At 40.1% G+C, this 19,717-nt stretch overlaps 1 protein-coding gene across 3 annotated transcripts in view; it reads right to left on the reverse strand.

Moving 5' to 3' along the window:
• The window catches only part of LOC149323244 (choline transporter-like protein 1), a 118,159-nt gene that overhangs the window by 59,562 nt on the left and 38,880 nt on the right, over positions 1–19,717 (reverse strand). For all 3 annotated transcript variants that reach the window (XM_089488638.1, XM_089488639.1, XM_089488637.1), the window contains exons 2-4: positions 16,851–16,940; positions 15,943–16,085; positions 4,691–4,827 (exon numbers count right to left, since the gene is read on the reverse strand). In XM_089488638.1, coding sequence (XP_089344764.1) covers positions 4,691–4,827; positions 15,943–16,085; positions 16,851–16,940 — 370 coding nt within the window. The remainder of the gene's footprint in view (positions 1–4,690; positions 4,828–15,942; positions 16,086–16,850; positions 16,941–19,717) is intronic.

Raw genomic sequence — 19,717 nt, forward strand, 5'->3', positions numbered from 1 at the left:
TTAACCTTCTCAGATACTGTGTGCTAATCATTTAGGGGAGTTCCATGTTTATTTCTTTCATTTTATTTAATATTTGTAACCTGTTGGAATCCATCAATTGTGCCAAACTAAATACACAGAAGGACAATCAGACAATGCTGTAATAAAAAATTTGACCTAAGCCCAACTGTTTGTCCCAAGTACATCAAGCCTACTGAATCAATGACGTAAATCAATGCATGTAAAAGTACAACTGACTCAATGGCTCTATTCCAGCTGACACTAATATATTTAAGGTTGTTTCAATATTTTTAAATAACAGAAAAACTAGCATAGAGTAGTGGTGTTGGCTTAAGAATCTGGGAGACCAGGATTTGAATTCTCGTTCAGTCATGGAAATCTATTGGATGACCCTGGGCAAGTCACACTCAACCTCAAAGGAAGGCAAGGGCAAATGTCCTTTGAATAAATCTTCCCAAGAAAACCCCTTGATAGGTTTGCCTTAGGATCGCCATAGGCTGGAAATGACTTGACAACACACAACCACAAAATATAATTTAATTCTTTTTTTAAATAAACAGCCACAGTAATAAAACATTAACAAAACAACTTAATGGTAAGAAAACACATTAATTACAGTCCATCTGAGAGAGTCAGTATCATGTAGTGATTTGAACGTTGGGTTACAACCCTTGAGGCAAAGTTTGAATCCCTGCTCAGCTGGGAAAACCCACTGGGTGACCCTAGACATGTCACACTCTCTCAGCCTCAGTGCAAGGCAAAGGCAAAACCCCTCTGAACAAATGTTGCCAAGAAAATCACCTAGGGTTGCCATAAATTGGAAATGACTTGAAGGCACACAAAGTCTATTTGGAAGTGGTGCTTTTTCCAAGGCTATCTGAGTAAGAGATAGGAAGCTGACAAAGTTTCACTCTGCATCCTTCTGCCCTTGAAGATCTAAGTGCCCCACCACTCCATTGCCCAGGTGGTAATGACAGTGACTAGTTTCTAGGGATCTATATTTTAGAATCAGTCTTAAAACCTTCCTCTTTTGTCAAGCCTTCCCCCCTGAAGAATGAAGTTTGTAATTTTTGATACCATCGATTCTTTGCCTACCCCAGATATGTATGTTGCATGATTGTTTTTAGAGCTTTTGAATTATTGGATTTTATTATGATATTGTTGTTTGTAATGGTTTTTTAATTAGTCTGTAATCCCGCTTCAATCCTATGGGAGAGGCGGGAAAACACAAATAAAAAATTATTATTGTTGTTGTTGTTATTATTATTATTATTATTATTATTATTACATCACACTGTGTATTTATATCACCATTATCAATAAATATGGACAGTAGTTATTTCTATTAAAGACCTGAAGGTATTTCCAAAACAAATAAATTTAACTGCTCCTTTAAAAAAGAGAGATCAATGAGAAATATATAAAGGCTGCACAACTTAATGAGTTCCCAAATGTATCCATATTACTGGCTCCTCATCCTAATGACCTTTTATTCAAAGTGCTCTAGGATCTTGCTGCTCTAATATTTCAGCAGGCTCTTAAGGATAGGAAAATAAAACCACATGAATAGAGCAGAGATTTTGGAACTAGAAAGCTCCTATAATTTCTTATTTTTTACCTTCTTCACACACACAAAAAAAAACCCTACTTAGGAAGCAAAATACAGCAAGGGAATGTGCTCCAGTATTGAAATAGCACTACATCAGAAAGGGTGTAATCACAGCAAACACTCCATCTAAGAGGTTTCCATGCTAGAATTTCTTAGGATGGAACTAACTATGTATTTTCACAGGAAATGTATATTCATCCTAAGTAATGATGATAGGAGAGCAAAAAGGGAGGGAAAAACCTACAGGACAGAATTAGCCAAAAAGTCCCAAATCTCTTTTCTATGCCTACCGAGTACTCCTCCTAGCAAACGCCCCTGCAAGATCATTTTTCTTTCAGCCAAGCTTATTTCTGATTTCAGAGCCAGGCAAGAAAAAAATTATTAAAAACAGCTCACAATTAGATTTGGAAGGGATAAATGAAAGGAAATGTTAAGGTGATCAATTTCCTTCATAAAAACCCATTCTATATTAATGTTATTGCATACATTATAAATCCCATGGGTATCCCACGACCTGCAATTTTGCCCTCTTCCAGAATATAAGAAAATTCTGGAGAGAGAAAATGTCCATGATTTCCTATCAGAAATAAAAAAAACAGGACATGCAACAAACCCTTTTGGAAAAATAAAACCAATGAAGTACTAAAAAAGAAATCATGTAAATTGACACATAAAGAGAATGCGCACCTGGACCTGTGCTTCTTCAAGTGGCCATTTGTGCATCTCTGCACATACACAAGGCCTCACTCTGGAACCTTCCAAAGTGAGATGTTTTGACAGTAGTCCCTCCAGTCCTATCTTATGTACAGGCTCAGGTAAACTATCATTCAGTGCTATGTCAGCCAATGCAGTGGTAACCACTTGATAACAACAGTGATGTAGGAGGATAAACATATTTTGTAAGTACAGACATGGCCACTGGAAAAGCCGTATTTGTAGGTAAGCACCAATTTTCTTCTTTGTTGTGGTCTCTGTATATCACACATAGCAATCAGCAGGCTTAGCTTATCCTGGCAGACTAGAAGTTACATGATGGTAGTACTGAAGAAAGTATAAGTCTACCAAATGCCATATCCATTTTGACCTTCCAGATAATTTCCCACTCAAAACCACTTTTAGAATACTACAAGAAGGGGAAAGGGGATTTTAGGGTATCAACAGGGGGGGTTGGGCAGCTGCGAAAAGGCACTGTCACACTATTGCCTATTCCTTCAGAAGACAGTTTAACCAATTTACATTATTTGTGTGTTAAAAACAAAAAAAATACAAAGGCCTAGAATATGTTCTTCATCCAAACACAACAAACACTGATTTTGTCTGTCAGAAACTGGGATTTTACCCTCACAGACACAACAATGTTTAAAGAAGGCATAAGAGACCACAGGCTTCTTGGTCAATTGCTTTCTCCTACAAAAAGCCAGAGTCATAATAATAAACTATGAATTTTACAGAATAACATCAAAATAGAAATAACAACAGTAGAAAGTAAGTTGAAATGTCAAGGAGTCAGCATTCAAGTCCCACCTCCAGTGATGGAAACCACTAGGTGACCTTGAGCAAATCAAACTTTCAGGTTCAGAAAATTCCATGTTAAGTTTGCCTTAGGAAAGGACTTGAAGACAACAACAACAACAACAACAAATGTCATGTATGATTTCTAGAGAAAGTCCTAAAACACCTGATACTGCTGTGACAGATAATGCAGAACTGCATGGTAGCTAGCTTGAACCTAGCTAGGTATAAAGGAGAAGGGACAGGGATACCACCCAATGGGGAGAACAGATAGGCAGAAAACAGCGGCTCAAACCTGCTTTTCTGAAAGCTCTTCAAACCCCCATTGACCACATGGCATGCTCCGAAGATGGCCCAAATGCGCATGACCCGACTACACTGCATGACATCAAGCCTTGCGGCTTGGTAATTTTGTCTGTTGCCTCCCCAGCATCCATGCGCACCACTGCAGAAACACACCATTAGGGACTGCATGCCGCCCCTTTGATCAGCCACATAGTCACACCTACGATCCTCCCCTGGTCCTGGGCATTGGTGTGCCCAGTAAAACACTGGCAAAGCAGAATCATGGAGAACCGCCCCCCCCCCCACATGTCCCCTTCACCCCACGCCCCCCTTGGACTGTCTGGCTTGTGTAGGTTGTGATTACATCCATTGGAGGTGTCACTTTTTTGCACTGCCATCTTGGCCGCTTTGATACAGCGGCTCCGTTCTTTTTTAATGCACTCCTGCATCGGGACGTTTATATGCAGCTTTAGGGTTAGGGTTAAGGTTAGGATATATCGCTTCTTTAGAACTGCTCTTGCGTTGGGTATATGCAGGGTCAAAGGTGCACATTTTCCCAGCTAAGTCAGAATATTCCAGGTTCTTTTTGCTCTGGTTTTTAGCTCCGGAGCATGACTTCGATGTGGTTTCTGCCTGGTTTGGAGGCATGTGTCCTCTAAATGCCCTGCCCCCAAAGCAGTTTGAAAGCACTTTATTTGGCTCATGTGTTTCACCTTCAAATCTCTAGCCCTAGAATAGAATCAGCAACTGTGTCAGGGGTTCCAAATCTAAGGTCCACAGACTGCATATACTTCACTCTACAGATTGTGAGGCTCTGCTCAAGTTATACCCCATACGGGTCATGAGAAGCATTTTTTAAAATCTGTTGTAAAAATTCTTCTGAAAACATTATGCACAGGAGATGCAAATTAACTAATATTTTCTAATGTCTTCTGTCAAGTTTTTCAACTAACAGTTTTATGACGCTTGTTCTTTGAATAATTAAATTTACTATATATGTTTTGGCCAACTCATTAAGTGCATTTTAGTTAATTAATTTTATGAATTTTAATGGCTATAAATATGAATAATATTTCTTTAAAATTAAAAACACACCGTTTGGTTTACATGTATTACAATAGGAAATATCTTAGAAAAATCCTGTGTGAATGATACTCTCACTATTTTGTTGGAATGAATATTTGCATTTGTATATTTTTAACGTCCTGTCTGATTAATGAACAAAACAATGTGACACCATATAATGCCGGTCAAAATTAGAAATAGCACTGATCTTTGCCTTACCATTAGTATCTGCAAATTTCTGAACATCAGCCAGAGTTTTCAGCTCATTCTGTGGGCATGCTGACACGCAGAGAGCTATGGATTTTATCTTCCGTTTTACCAGGTCTACATTACAGGGTTCCAAAAAGAACACATACCTGTAATAAAAAAGATATGCCAAATTTCAATTAGTCCAATAAAAAAACAACATAAACTTTTAGTCAAGAAATATTCTACTAGTAAAAAAAAAAAAATCCTTAAGTCTCTGTATCAATCTCATTACAGTATTTCTACACTTAAAATTTAACCCTTTTCATTGTAAAAAGCATCTTGAGTATTCTTGACACTGTTGTTGTTTTTTAAAATTCTTTAAGACACTTCTACAGAATTCAAAATGGTATCCCTTATGTAAAGGTGGACATATGCGTGGCTATCACATTAAAGACCGAAACCTGTTAGTTCTAACTACAACAGATCTACTGATTCAGTCATTAAATAGTGAATCAACATATACATAAATATCAGTAGGAGAGAAAGAGAGAGAAAATGAAAACAAAGAAGTACTGGTTGCAAAGGATTGTGGTACTATGGAGGAAAAAGATGTGCTAGCAACCTCACATCACATCTCCCAAGTAGACTATTACCTTTCATTTTTCAGTGATATATTTCCTCCTGGAACAATCAAACCTTTTATCTTATTTTATCTGGCTAGGAATAGCTTCTTTTAAGAATAATTCAGAATATATAAGAATATTTAGCAACTAAAGTTGGCATCTATACACACTCAAAGCTGGCCACACTATTTTATAAATGCCATTCATTTTAGTGACAATGAACACTGTAAGTGTTGAATTTACAGAATGATTCACTGAATACTATAGGAAATGTTAGTTATTCTGATGTATGTGACACAGAAAAGTAGCAACATATTTTAATCAATTGTTCACAGTTGCAGATTGATCTCCAGCACATTAATGAGCTACAGTTCATGCATTTCAACATTTCCACTATAAAATGAATTTTATAATCACCACATGAGAACTGAGCTTTTATTTCACACCAGACCATGTAAGATGATTATACCATCCCACCCTCACAATAACATACCAAGCAACAGTTACTTGATAAAATTATAATGGGAACTTGCAGTAAAACAGTATCCTTGATGGATAAACATTATTGAAAGTAGATTATTATTTTCCACTCCATTATTCTGTAAAACACAAATTATTGTTGTGTGCATTCAAGTCATTTCCAACTTATGGCAACCCTACCACAGGGGTTTCTTGGCAAGATATGTTCAGAGGGAGTTTGGCATTGCCTTTTACATATGCTTCCATGGCTGTGCATTGATTCAAACCCCAGTTCATGCTATGAACTGCTTGGAACTATAACTTGGAGATCTTTCAATAAGATATTTCATTAATAATTACATTATTTTGATAGGCCTCCTTTTTCCCAATACCAGGACTCAACAAAAGCTTACAACATGACTCAAGTGGGTTTCCATGGCTGAGCAGGGAATTGAACCTTGATCTCCATAGTCATAGTCCAACGCTCAAACCACTAGACCATGCTGGGGAAGCATATACACTAGACCATGCTGGGGGAGTACATAAAGAGCTCCAAAAGATCCACAGTGTTGGCTTCTGTCTGTGTTCAAGGGAAAGATCACGCCAAAGTTCAAGTGCTCAAGAGACATTCCCTTAGTTATCCTTACAACAGCCCCATAACGCAGGCCAGTAAACGGCATATGTTTGTGGGTGAGCACATGCACACATGTGCCCTGAGTCTTAGTGTTCTTACCTAGTAAATCTGGGGCTGAAATCTGAACAGGGATCTTCCTGTCTTAGGGCTCATTTCTCACAGTCATAGCCACTATGCTATTCTAGCTCTCCTGAGACTAGACTCGCATATCAGTTTCACATTATGATCCATGGCTAAGGTATCTGAAGAGATGAGAAAGGCAACGATTGTTCAAAGGATAGGGAAGATTGTACTTAAGTTTAAACAGGTAGCCAGAATGATGCCACAAAGAAAATCTTTTCCATGTTATTTATGTCCAAGAAGGAGAAAATGCTTGCTATGTTCCAAACTAAGTATTCAACATTATACTCATCCAACAGTGTTATATCTAGAGGCAAGTGGAAAGAGTGGCAGTTTTATTTATTTTTTACTGAAAAAGCTGTGGCCTTTTCCTGCTTGAATCTAGCCACAAGCCATGTTACCAGCTATTTTTTTTAAAAAAAAAACTGTAACGATTTCACATTTTGCCTAATAAGGTTGAAAGAGTTGACTTTTTAAAAAACAAATAAACATTTGGACAAGAAAAAAGAGAATATGAAATAATTCTGTGTACTACATGCAGTCTTACAATGAAACCATCTGCTAAGTCAGCTGCTGAGCAGATGGAGAACTTTTTGTAGCAATTTCAAGGAAATGAATATAATATCCATATGTAAAAAAGTATTAATTGATTGTAATACATTATAACAGTGCTACTCTTGGTGCAGGGTTCAAAAAGCCTGACTTTTTGTTCAAAACATGATAGAATCAGGTAGGATATTGCAAGTAACTCTGGAAGAAGTAATTAAAATAACCTGTGTTATTTCCCAATAATTGATAGATATACATTCTGTTACCACATATAGAACTCAGTTCAAGTTATAAGGGTATGCAGTTATAAGACTATTATCCAGATACCAGCAATCCAAATTACAGAAGTTAGGTCCAAATTTTGCTGTGTTTAGAATGCCTAAAATTTCAAAATTACTGAATAAAATGATTAAGGAATAAACAGTAGCATTTTAGTTGTATCCAGAAGTGTCACTACGGGGATGCGGGAAGTGCAATCCACACCAGGTGACACCCAGAGGGACTGCTGATTCCCTTTCCCACTCGCCCAGCAGCCGCACTGGACCTTAAACAGGCCCTTCAGAGGCTGCAGCACCACCCCCTTCAACAGCGGCTATTGCTGGAAGAGGCAGTAACTTCAGCTGCTGGGAGAGCAGTCATGCTGGACTCTGAATGGGCGCTCTTGAGGTCACAGCACCACCCCCTCAGCTACAATTTGGGCAACCAGGTAGGCAGCTGCCACCCCCCTTCACTAGATTATACCAACCTCAGTGATGCAACTGGCTGTATCTCCTTACTTTAATGATATAAACGGCTTTTAAGAACCAGAAGCTGATGTCAGAACAGTTAGGCTGTGTCGACATTGTTGTTGTGTGCCTTCAAGTCCTTCAAAACTTATGGGGACCCCAAGGTCCCCATATCATGGGATTTTCTGAGGCTGAATGTGTGTGATTCCCTCATGGTCACCCAATGGGTTTCCATGGGTGCACAGGGAATCAAACTCTGATCTACAGAGTGGTAGTCCAATGTACAAACCATTACACTATGCTATTTCATCACTTCTTGCAACAAGCTTTCTCTGCCACTTGTATACACTGTAGATGATGTAAGCAACAGCCACTAGTAATTGATGTATAATCACAGATTTTCTCAGCAACTATTTTCTGTGGCTATTTGTGACAGAGTACCATGCCAGATGAACACCATCAACCCTATATAACAACTACCATCAACCCTATAAAGCCCAGTGAATGGCGAAGTATGATGGTCACTGCAGTCCAAGAAGATTTGGAGGGCCACAGGTTGCTCTCATCTCCTTTAGTGAGAGGCAGCAACTCTCTTATCAGGTTTTAAAAAACTGATTTTCATAAAATAGAAAGGCCAAAGAGGTTCCTTGCAGTTCATGATCTTAACTAAGGGAGCGAACAGACTGGCCAGAAAAGTCGGCCTCCAGGTGGTTTGGATGCATGGAGTTTTGATGACGCATGCCACCAAGATGTCTGGAAGCTACACTGGGGTGAAACAGCCATTCAGATGGGGGCAGCTTCAAGACACTCCAGGGGTGTGGCATTTTGACAAAGCATATCCTCAGAGCGCCTGGAAGCTGCCCAAGAGTTGCACTGGGGTGGCCCAAAACTAGCCCAAAAAGGAGCAGATCTTTTCCATTTCTATGTGAGCCAGAGGTGGATGTTGCCTTTGAGACCACGGTGTGTGCTTGCCGAGGTCCCAAGGCATTTTTGGCATCTGCACAGCCGTCTGTTCTGGCCCTTGGTTAAGTCTGCAGCAAAGAGCTGCAACTTCCTCTCAACATTAATTGCAATTTAAATAATATAACCATTAGCATTTCCATTTGAGGGTTTTTAAGTGTGCCTTTGTATATTAGTTGCTAGGGAACACAAAACGGAGGATGCTGTTGTACTCAGATTGTGAACAGAATGGAGGACTATTCAAACTTTTGATCTAGGATGGCTTTTCTGTGTTGTATCTATCTTTAATAACAGCTTGTCATATTTGATATGTTAAAGGTTCAGTGGATTTTGGCATGACCTTAGAGCAATATAAATTACAACTGATTTTAGGATACTGAAAATTATTACGCCATGAATCTGGAGTCGTTGGGTCTCCTATGTATTGTTGCATACTACAGATTTTATCATCTAGGGATCAAAAGGATGAGCACCTCAAGAAGCTCAATTGTCTGAGTTTGTAATATTGTGGCATAAATAATTCAGAAAGAAATCACTAATCTTTCATTTTTGAGATTGGTCTTCTCAACAGAAATGAAACCAGCTTTTATTCGTGCCATGTTATATCTCTTGTGTGTATGCCAGACTGTGCTTGTATGTATCCTTCCATCAAAGAGAAATTCTGAGAGGCTGAAAGTCAGAAAGCTCCAGCACCTGAGACCACAAGAAAACATGTTATTAATCTGAAGACAGATTGAGAGTCAGGCTCCTGGTATCTTTTACAACAACAGTTGTTTTTCTGCATGGTTGGCTTACTGTGTCTCACTTTCAATATCTGAGCTCCACAAAGGGAAGAGGCCAGTGTAGCTGTAATGTAACTTGGCTCAAGTAAAGAAAAGGGTTTAGTAGTTCCATCTCCACAATCTACAGTGTAATAAAATGTAGTGCAAATAAAAATTTCATCAGCTCATAAGGGCAACTTTCATTTCTTCCCTTCAAAAATCTTACTGCTTTCATTAGCTGTTCCCCCAAGTTACCAAATGTGATGCCCAAGGCTGAATTGGCTTGGATCCCACTGAGGGTTTGTTTCTGTTGCTTTTTTTTTTTTTTTTTTTTTTGGGGGGGGGGGGAGTCAAGTGGATTTTTGGTCTTGCATAATTTGGCCAGTGAATTTTTGTGAGTGGTGGCAAAGACAAAATACACACATCACAAAAATAAGGAAAACACTTAAAATTAAATTTAATTTTAGTGCATTTTTATCATATATTAAATCTGTAAATTTGTTTTTTGCCTCCCTGCCTTGTTGTTTTGATGTTATATTTCTACTTTTCATTTTCAAAATTCAAAATTTACTGCTGAGAAGAACAATTTGCTTCCCTGTAACAGTAGTTCGTTGAGTGGTTATCTGTGACCTAACACAAAATCTGTGCCTGAACAGTGCAGTTTTCAGAGGTTCTAAAGCCATGGAGCTGGCGATTAGGCAGCAGCCCAACTTCCCTTCTGCAGTATATAGGTAGGCCTTACTGCCCCTCTAGTTCTAAGTTCACAACCAGCAGAACTTAGGGGGAAAAGTCAGTGAGACACAAGAGCAGAGGAAGGGTGGGATTGTGTAAGGTCACAGATGAGCACATAAAGAACCACAGTTACTAGTAGGCAACCTGTTTCTTCTTCTCGTGGTCTCTGTGACTCACACAAAACCTGAGACTGGCAAGGTACTTACCCTTAAAGGTGGGAGTATCATACCAAAGATTAGAAAATTACTATGAACCCTTGGTATCCACTGGAGTCTGGTTTCAGGACCTCATTTTGGATAACAAAATCCGTGGATGTTCAAATCCCATTAAATTCAACAACATAGTAAAATGGTGTCCCTTATATAAAATGGCAAAATCAAAATTTGCTTTTTGGAATTTATATTTCTTCTTTGTGGTCTCTGTGAACCACACAAATGGGTTATTCTGCACCTGCACAGTAAAGCTCAGAAACTTCTGGAATCACTGGGCAAACTTTAGATTGCAACTTTTTGGCAGTAGCTCCACCCATCCCTATAAAGCCCCTGGCATTCAAGCTCTTTCTCAGTTCTCTTCATCTGCCATGTGAGCAGCTCAAGGGAACATTTGCTCCAGAATTGCTTCTAGTTTCAATTTAATCCTAACAGCTAATTTGACCTTTCAGCTTGTTTTTTTTACCACCGTATCGGATTTTCCCCTGGACACTGATTCCAAGCTGTGGATACTTGAATCCATGGATTAATGGGACAGCTGACTGCACTTTCCTGCCAAAGGCCACCTCCTATTGGGAAGGACTGTCCATTCTGTGATGGGAGACAAAAGTGGAGGTTTGTGACCATGTGGAGGCCAGATTGTGGAGGACTCTGGACAAGAAGGTCATTGACATCAATGTCACTCTAGTGGAGTGACTTCTAAGTCAAGGAGGGAACCATTTGTCTGCCATCTCATAAATCAAATGGATAGTTGCTGCCACGCACCCGGAAAACTTTTGAGGTGATAATGTAGTCCTAGCTTGCAAAGTGAGTAACAGATGAAGAAACATTGTGTCCTGTGCACTGTGGTAGTTTTGTCAATATAAAAAGCCAGGTGACATGTCGTACATCAATAGAGAGGAGGTACTATTCTTGGTCATTGGACCGATTTTGCAAGTAGGGTAACATCTTGGTTGAGGTGGAAGTGTAAGACATATTTTGGTAAGAATGTAATGTCAGGACAAAGTACTACTTTATCCCTGTGGACATGTATGTAGGCTGAGTTGGCTCACCTCACAGAAATGATTGCTATGAAGAATGCAGTCTTCCATGTTTGGCGTTAGTAGTGACATGTGACCATCAGTTCAAAGAGAGACTTAAAGAGTTCAAAGAGGACCAGTTGAAGTTTACACTGTGAAGTCAGGGCTCATACCACAGGATGTAGTTTCTGATATCCCATGAAAAACTGTCAAACCAATGGGTGTAGGAAACAGGAAGATTTGCCTACATGTTGAAAATAACAGGAGATAGCCAACAAGTAACATTTAACTGGAGGAAAGTCCTTTGTCCGCAAGGAAGATGAGAAAGTCAAGGGGTTTGTGCCTGCAGTTGCTGAGGAAACATATTTTGAATGGTGGAGGGGGAGGAATAATTTCCATCTGTATGTACATGATTTCCTTGTGGAGCATTTGTGGGCTGCTTCCAGGATCTACCAGACTGGAGAAAGGAGTGATGTTAATGTCTAATTAACAATTTGTAAGCCGCTCTGATAGCCTTTTGGCTGAAGAGCGGGGTAATAATAATAATAATAATACCCTACTATTATTATTATCATTATCATTATTATTATAGGGTAACTGTCATGCTGTGAGCCTGAGCATGGGAGGTTCTGGATGTCTCGCTCTGCCTTGGTCAATGGTAAGGAGATCCTGTCAGGGCAAAATGTGGAGAAGGATTCTTTTGGCGAGAAGGGAGATGGGGGCAAACCACATCTGCCTGGGCCACCATGATGTGATTAGGAGACACCTAACTCTGGCTCTCCAGAGCTGAGTAATGACGTGTGTGATCATGGGGAAGTGAGGGAAGGCATATTGGAGGACCCATACCAACTGTAAAGGAACACATCTCTTAGGTTCCCATCCTCTCCTGACGTTCAAGACCAGAATGCCAAAAGCCCAAGAAGAAAGAGATTTGATGGATTTGAGGATGAGAGAAAATTCCATAAAAATAAAGAGGATTGAAGGAAGAGCAAAATGAAGACCTTTATGATAAAATAATCCCTTTTTTGGAAGAGATTACAGGACTTGGGAAAGATCTTATCGAATGGGAAATCAATAGGATCTTTCGAATTAGTTCTCCTTCGGCAACAGAAAAGAAACTGCCACAATATATCGTCCTTCAATTTGTTCGTAGAAAGCTTCGAGATATGATTCTTCAAAGAAATTTTGAAAAGGAATTAAAAATTGGAGATATCATATTAAAATTTACAGAGATGTCCCCCTAAGAATTTTGAAAAAAAGAAGGGATTATAAATTCTTGATTGGACAGTTGAAAAGACATGGGATTTTCTACAGATAGAAGAAAACAGAAGGCGTATCATTTCAATACCAAGATACTGTAGATGGTTTAAAACCGACTCTATAGAAAAGGCCAGAGAGTTCTGGTCAAGACATAGAAAAGACTGGGAAAAAAAGTGCAAGACAGGGAAGAAACAAAAGTCCAGAACCAGAAGGAGTAGGAAAAGGGGAAGACCTTGGAGAAGAAATACAGGAAGTAGAGAAGGAAGGAGAAGAAAGAAGATTCAGACCGGAAGAAGTTGGAGATTGATAAAACTTGAGTATAGAATTAGAGATTGCTGTGAACAAAGATGGTGTATAGAGTGTCAAAGTGGAGCATTCACTCGTACGATGATAAAGGGATCCAGCTGAGTGTGTCCACTAGAGTTTTCTGCTCACTAGGAAGGTGGAATGTTGTAAGTCCAATGTGCCTCTGGATCCACCATTCTTAGAGTTGTAATAGGGTGTCCAATAGTGTGCTACCCTTATAGTAGACCACAGTTGTGGTGTCCGATACCAATCAGGGGACTTGCCTTGTTCAAGATTCTGGAATGATTATAGGGCCTTGAATTACCTGCCTTCATCTCTACAGCACTGATGTGATGGCTGGATTCATCCTTGGATCATCACCCTTAGACTGTCCTCCCTTCCAGATTGCCTCCCCATCCCTGGAGCAAGACATCAGTGGTGAGAATCATGGAAGGTTGTCAGGGGAGAAAGGGCATGCCTGCTCATATAGCAATAGCTATAGCAGTAGCAAGTATATTTCTATACTGTTTATCAGTGAGCTAGCACTCCCTAAGCCAGTGATGGTGAACCTTTTATAGACCGAGTGCCCAAACTGCAACCCAGACCCCACTTATTTATTGCAAAGTGCCACGACCCTCTGGCTTTCTAGTAAGAAACTCTGGCAAACTCTGTGCTAGGGCGACAGCATATGTGCCCACAGAGAGGGCTCTGAGTGCCACCTCTGGCATGTGCGCCATAGGTTCGCCATCACTGCCCTAAGCAATTTACAATGTGTAAGCCAATTGCCCCCAACAAGCTGGGTACTCATTTTACTGACCCATGAAATGATGGAAGGCTGAGTAGACCCTGGAGTCCTGCCTGAGATCAAACTTACAACCATGTGGCTGCAGTACTGGCATTTAACCACTGCACCACCAGGGCTCATATGTTGGTGTCTTTCATCTACCAGAGCAGGGAGCACTGGAGTGAGCATGAGATCATGAGAAACTTTGCCTGAGAGTGCAGAAGATGGTTAAAAGTGGAAATAAACCATGCCTGGTCTGGGTGTTTGTGGAGCCTTGTGTAGGGGGTGTTACCAATGTCATCAGTGCTACATTGCCAAGAAGGACCTGGATGTCCTGTGCTCTGATTCTTCTGAAGAGGAGGTGCTAGGGTTTTCTGCTCATTGGGGAAGTAGCAATGACTTGATGAAGGGATAGGGCCTTGTCTTCCAGGAGGAATCCACCTGTAGCTGAGAAGTGTCCCAATTAATCTGATGCATTGTGTTGGTCCCAAGCAGGATTTTATGTAGCTTACCACTAGCCTGAGGGTATGGAGGAGATCAAGTACAATATGGATATTGTATAGGAGTTCTAGAAGTTTGCCACAAGGAGCCAGTCATGGATATAAGGGACTAGGATGATTCCATGTTGTTGAATATGGTACAGCCACCACTACAATGCATTTTATAAAGATATGTGGTGAGGTGCAGAGACCAAAGGGGAGAGCACACTTTCCACTTAGTGTGAAGGAGAGCTATTTCCAATGAGCTGGATGGCATGAAGGACCAGCTCTATGGCACCCTTGTTGAGTAGAGTGTGGCCCTCATTGAGAAGTGTAAGTGAACATGTTGATATATGAAGGGTGCCTGTAGGGGAACGGCTTTGAAATTTTAAGACATAGCCATGCTTGGTGATACTGAGCACCTTTGAGTCCAATGTGAAGGTGGCTCTTGGTGGTAGCAGGCATGAAGTCTGTTGGTGAAGAAAGTGGTGCTGAAGTTGACAACGGGGAAATCCTGCTGAAGGGTGTCAAAGATAGCTTTTGTATGTGGCTTGGCTCTTCTTGAATTGGGATGTTTTAAATTCCCCTTGATAGCCAGGTTTGCGGGGTTGGTATTGCTGAAAGGTGGATTGTTCCTGTTGCCAAGAGAGAGACAGATTGGTGATCCACTGGTAGCCAGAAGAGAAATATTGGTACTGAAGTTTGAATTGTCTTTTGAAGGCTGGCTCTTCCTTCTTCTGGCCATGTGGGAGATTTTCAAAGTCCAGGAAATTTACAGCCCATTTACATCTCAATAAAGATTCTTCTCTTGCAATCCAATCTGTCTCGAGACAGATGCAAACGGACTTTAAATTTTCTTCGAAAGCTTGCAACAAGTATATTGTGCATTTAGGTAGGCCAAAAAGGTATCAGTGTTTGGTGGATTAATGTTTATCACTGTTACTTTACTTCATGTCCAAGATTCAGTTTTCAGTAAGCTGCCCTCCATATTTTCAATGGAAGAGACTAAATTTAAATTGAAGTTCTGTTTCCAAAGTCCAGTTAAACTCAAGCCTGCTTCAAATATTTCCAAGATGAATAAAATTTACCTATACATCATACTTAACTTAAATTGTTTCTTTAAAAATGTACATCCAAACCATCAAAGTGCAAATCTACAATAGCAAGCTTCTCTCATGGTCATACCCTTTCCCTCTAAACTGTAGCTGTGAGATAACAGACAATTTCTCAGCACCTTCCCAAACAACCTGTGTTTCTTTGGGTTACTTGACAGTTAAGCTTGTATAATACTAAAACATGTATGTAGGAGGTTATGTCCTAACAGGGCATTGCCCTAAACTGAAGTGACAGCACTTTGTAAGTAGTACAAGCAACTCCAGTAAGATACCGGGCACTATGCATATTTCTAGAGCAATCAAATTTCTTTCAAAAGACACACAAGCAACAACATTAAACTGCAGAGACCATGGTTCATAGAAATGCTGTTATGTCACACATCTCATTCTCACAAGTATCCAGACACAATTATGATTTAGGAGAGAGTATGCTTGAGATAAATGACCAAATGTACTGTGAGAAATTCACTTCTCCTCATCTTAAACTTGCAATTCACTGCCAAAAAAATCATGCTACATTTCATCAGTTTTTAAAACAGCCACCATACTATTTAGAACATGTACTCACTTCTTGTCTGTGAAGTCTAAGCCACTGTTTTCTATTCCCTCTACTTTTACATTCTTCTGTCCGCAAATATTTCCATAACTGTCATATCCTGAAACCAATCTTGCAGCTGCTCCAGTAGCTATTGAAAAGCCACAAATAAGACCCTGTGAAAAAATAAGATGAGAAGTGACAAACTACATTAAAAATAGTACTTTTTAATAACAACCACCTGATAGGTCTCTTTCAGAGATGTATACAATAGAAATTACTGTTCCAATTTAAATCTCCTTTCTCTGAAATACTGAAAGGGTTTATAATGTTCTTCAAAAAGAGAAACCCAGAATGATCAAATAGAACTCTGCAGCACCATGTGTAATGTGACTGCAAACCAACTAAATCCAGAAGCATTCAAAAAAGAGTAGGTGGGATAGGGCAGGGGGATGGACTACTAATAGACCACTGCAACTCTGCCTTGCTATTCCCCAGATCTCACCTGTTATACTGCACAAAGAGCCTCAATGGACAAAGTTAAAAAATATTAATGCCTCTTTCCCCCCTTCATCCAACCACATTAGCATGATCATCCAGGATCAGTTCCCGAATGGCAGTGAGTTAACTATTCACTAACCTGCAACTGAGCAGCAGCATTTTCATTTCAGAGGGACTGTTGCCACTGCTATCAAGGCAATTTGAACTGAGAGATAGTTTGGGGATAGCCAGTACCCTACTGGTATCTCTTCTCCCAAGAGTAATTTGAACAAAAACTGGATGCTGCAGCACGCTGAAGGTTTACATGGGCAAAAATTGTCTCACTGTAGTTACCCATTCCCAACTTGAATGAATCTTCTCAAAATGATTTTTAAAAATGACCCAATCACTGAAAAAAGTCTGTGCTGAAATCTCTTTAGAGCTGTTTCTTTGTTACCTACCATGCCAATGCAAAAGACAATGAACAGCAGCAGCCATGGGATATCTGTGCAGCTGCGATCCTCCAGAGGCTTCCACTCTCGTTTGGAACTCTAGTATATTAGAATTAAGGAGGGGAGAAAGAGAAGGATGCAGAAATGATAATGGTTATTCAATAGTCATCACAGTAATTGTCTTCTTCATACAAAAAACATGAAACATAAGGAACACACAAGGCCAAGGACAGATGACTCAGTACTGTCCTGATGTGTTGAATTACAGCTCCCATATTTCCAGATCACTGGCCAATCTGGCTTTGTGAAATGTAGTTTAAACAGCTGGGGAGCACCCCAGCTCTTGGGCACTGAGAATATAAATGACTATTCCATTATAGCAGGGGTGAGTGTGAGAGGCTGGGGGAAGGTGTACATTAGCCTCTAGGAAAGCTTGGAGAGCCACATCTCTCTGCAAAAACAAACAAACAAACAAAACGTTTTGCCCCAAATACCTTCTTGGAATGTGGTGGGTATTTTAGTAATGTTTTGTGGGCCCATGAACCATTTTAGGTTCAGGAGAGACCTTTTTAGCAGGAAATTACAGAAAATATTTTCCTATTAACTTTCTTTTCTTTAAACAAAATGCCTCTCCTAGGCCTAAAATTGCCCAGAGGGGCAAAAATGTGCCCAAATTCCTCCCACATCCTCTTAAGGGCACTTGGGGGCATTTTAGGGGGAAACGTTTGGCAGGGGGATTGATCGGGCCTTGTGGGTCATCGAAATGGTTCTGGGAGGCCTGCATGCAGCCTGCAGGTTGTATTTTGCCCATCTCTACAATACAGAGTTCCAGTTTGGTAGATTACGAACTTTGCTGTAATGCACAAGCATCTGGAAATTAATTTCTATTCTTTGTAGCACTGTCAAGAGTAGCAATAAAATAACCCAGTGCAAATAGTTCAATAAAGAAGAACCAATTCAAACATCTATACATATTAGCAGGAATACACACACTATTTAATTATGTCAGAAATGTTTACACTTGCTTGACAGTGTCAAACTGGCCAGTCAGTTACCAACTGGATGGGTGAATAGCATTCAGCCAAGAAGTATTGCATATGAGACATTGTGTGATCTGCAATGGTTCATTTGCACACAGGAGATTATACATGAGTTAATTGAGTCTAGAGGTTTAATGATTTTTATCCACAGTGATCAACTGGAAGACATTTTTGAGTAGTGAAACAATCAAGTAATTATTCTGCTAAAAATATTATGTGTAGACAAAGTGACAAAATCACATAAAAACATATTAATTTCAAGTCATATACTCATAACTAGGCATCACAGTCTTATGCAGTGGGGATCCAGCACTGGGTAGCATCCGGTGCCAGGGGGAGACTTCCGGGTGGGACCTCCAGGGCAAGAAGAAGAGGCCACATTGGCTGGGGAAGCACTATGCAGGCCACAGACCCCCCCCCCCAAGGCCCAGAGGGGCACACATGCGAGCCCAAGGAGAACCTGTGGAGGTAGGGGGCCGACCAGGTGTCACCCCCTCTTCTGGGGTGTTAGCCCCCCCTTCTGGGGTGTTACTCAGTGCAGCCCACCCATCCCCAAGTGACGCCATTGCTCTTATGCATAAAAACTAAAGGTCCAGATAACATCACTACCAAATATACAGCTCTAAAATATGGGACCATGGCATTCTAAAATTAATTTTAATTCATATATTCTTTTTGTCACTTCAGTGAATGGAAACCAAGAAAGTCAAAACTTAAACAGCTGAAATTCAAGAAAGTTAGTGTTGTTAGTGCTGTAAATAAGAATGGCTTTCCTTAAGAGCACAAATTAGATACTGAAACCTGTTCATAAACAAGAAGATGCAATTGCACTAAGGATATAAAATTTAAAAATTGCTGTTTTGTATTGCTTGGTAGCAAAAATGTTTCAGATTTTTATTTATTTATTTTGGACTTTTGAATATTTACATATACGTATATAATGAGATATCTTGAAGAGAAGTCCCAAGTCTAAACATGAAATTAATTTATATTTCATATACACCTTATACACATAGGGTGAATATAGTTTTAAACATAAGATTTTAAATATTTTTGTATCAAACATGATACAAGTTTTGCATATACTGAACCATCAGAAAGCAAAGGTGTCACTATCTTAGCCACCAATAAAAAGAATAGGTTTTGGAGCATTTTGAATTTTTGGATAAGGGACACTCAACGTGTACTTTAAAAAAAACTGTTTAATAAACTGGCATCACTTAAAAGGAAGAGAAAGAGGAGAATAAAATTTGTGGCTGATGGTCAATGGATGAATAGCCAGAGTGAACTCAAGGCCATCTAAATGTGACTCAGGGGCTGGACAGATTGGCAGAAAGGGGCGGCGAGATGCCACCCCTTTCTGTCCCAGATGGAGACAGCAGCAACCAAACACTGTGGCCTCTGGGAGGCCTAAAAAGAACCAGGCAGGTTCTTTTTAGGCCATGCGGAGGGCATCATTGGCAGCCTCATGCGCCATGACGACGTCCGTCTGGCATGGTGCTGTTTGGGCACTGCGCCGCACGGACACCATCATGGCGCAGCCCATATGGATGAGTGTGCACCATGATGGCGACCAGGGTGCGTGGTAGGGTTGCTGAGCAACTCAGCCCCTGTGCAACCCTAGTTCAGGCCCAGGCCAACGCAAAGCACCCATCTGTACAAGCCCTACGTTTATAGAAATAACGTTAAAGACAAACCAATGAATCCAAAAGCCATGTACAACAGTCCCCAGCCTGGACCAAAACAAAAAAGCTTTCATTGTGGCAAAGACCAAGAACTGAGTGAATTTCCCAGGTTAAAAGCTTAGCTTTAATCTATGAAAAACTTTACTGCTTC

Source organism: Sceloporus occidentalis, unplaced genomic scaffold, assembly GCF_023333645.1.
Source record: "Sceloporus occidentalis isolate IW3139 unplaced genomic scaffold, rSceOcc1.0.p SCAF_1, whole genome shotgun sequence".
NCBI classification, from domain to species: Eukaryota; Metazoa; Chordata; class Lepidosauria; order Squamata; family Phrynosomatidae; genus Sceloporus; species Sceloporus occidentalis.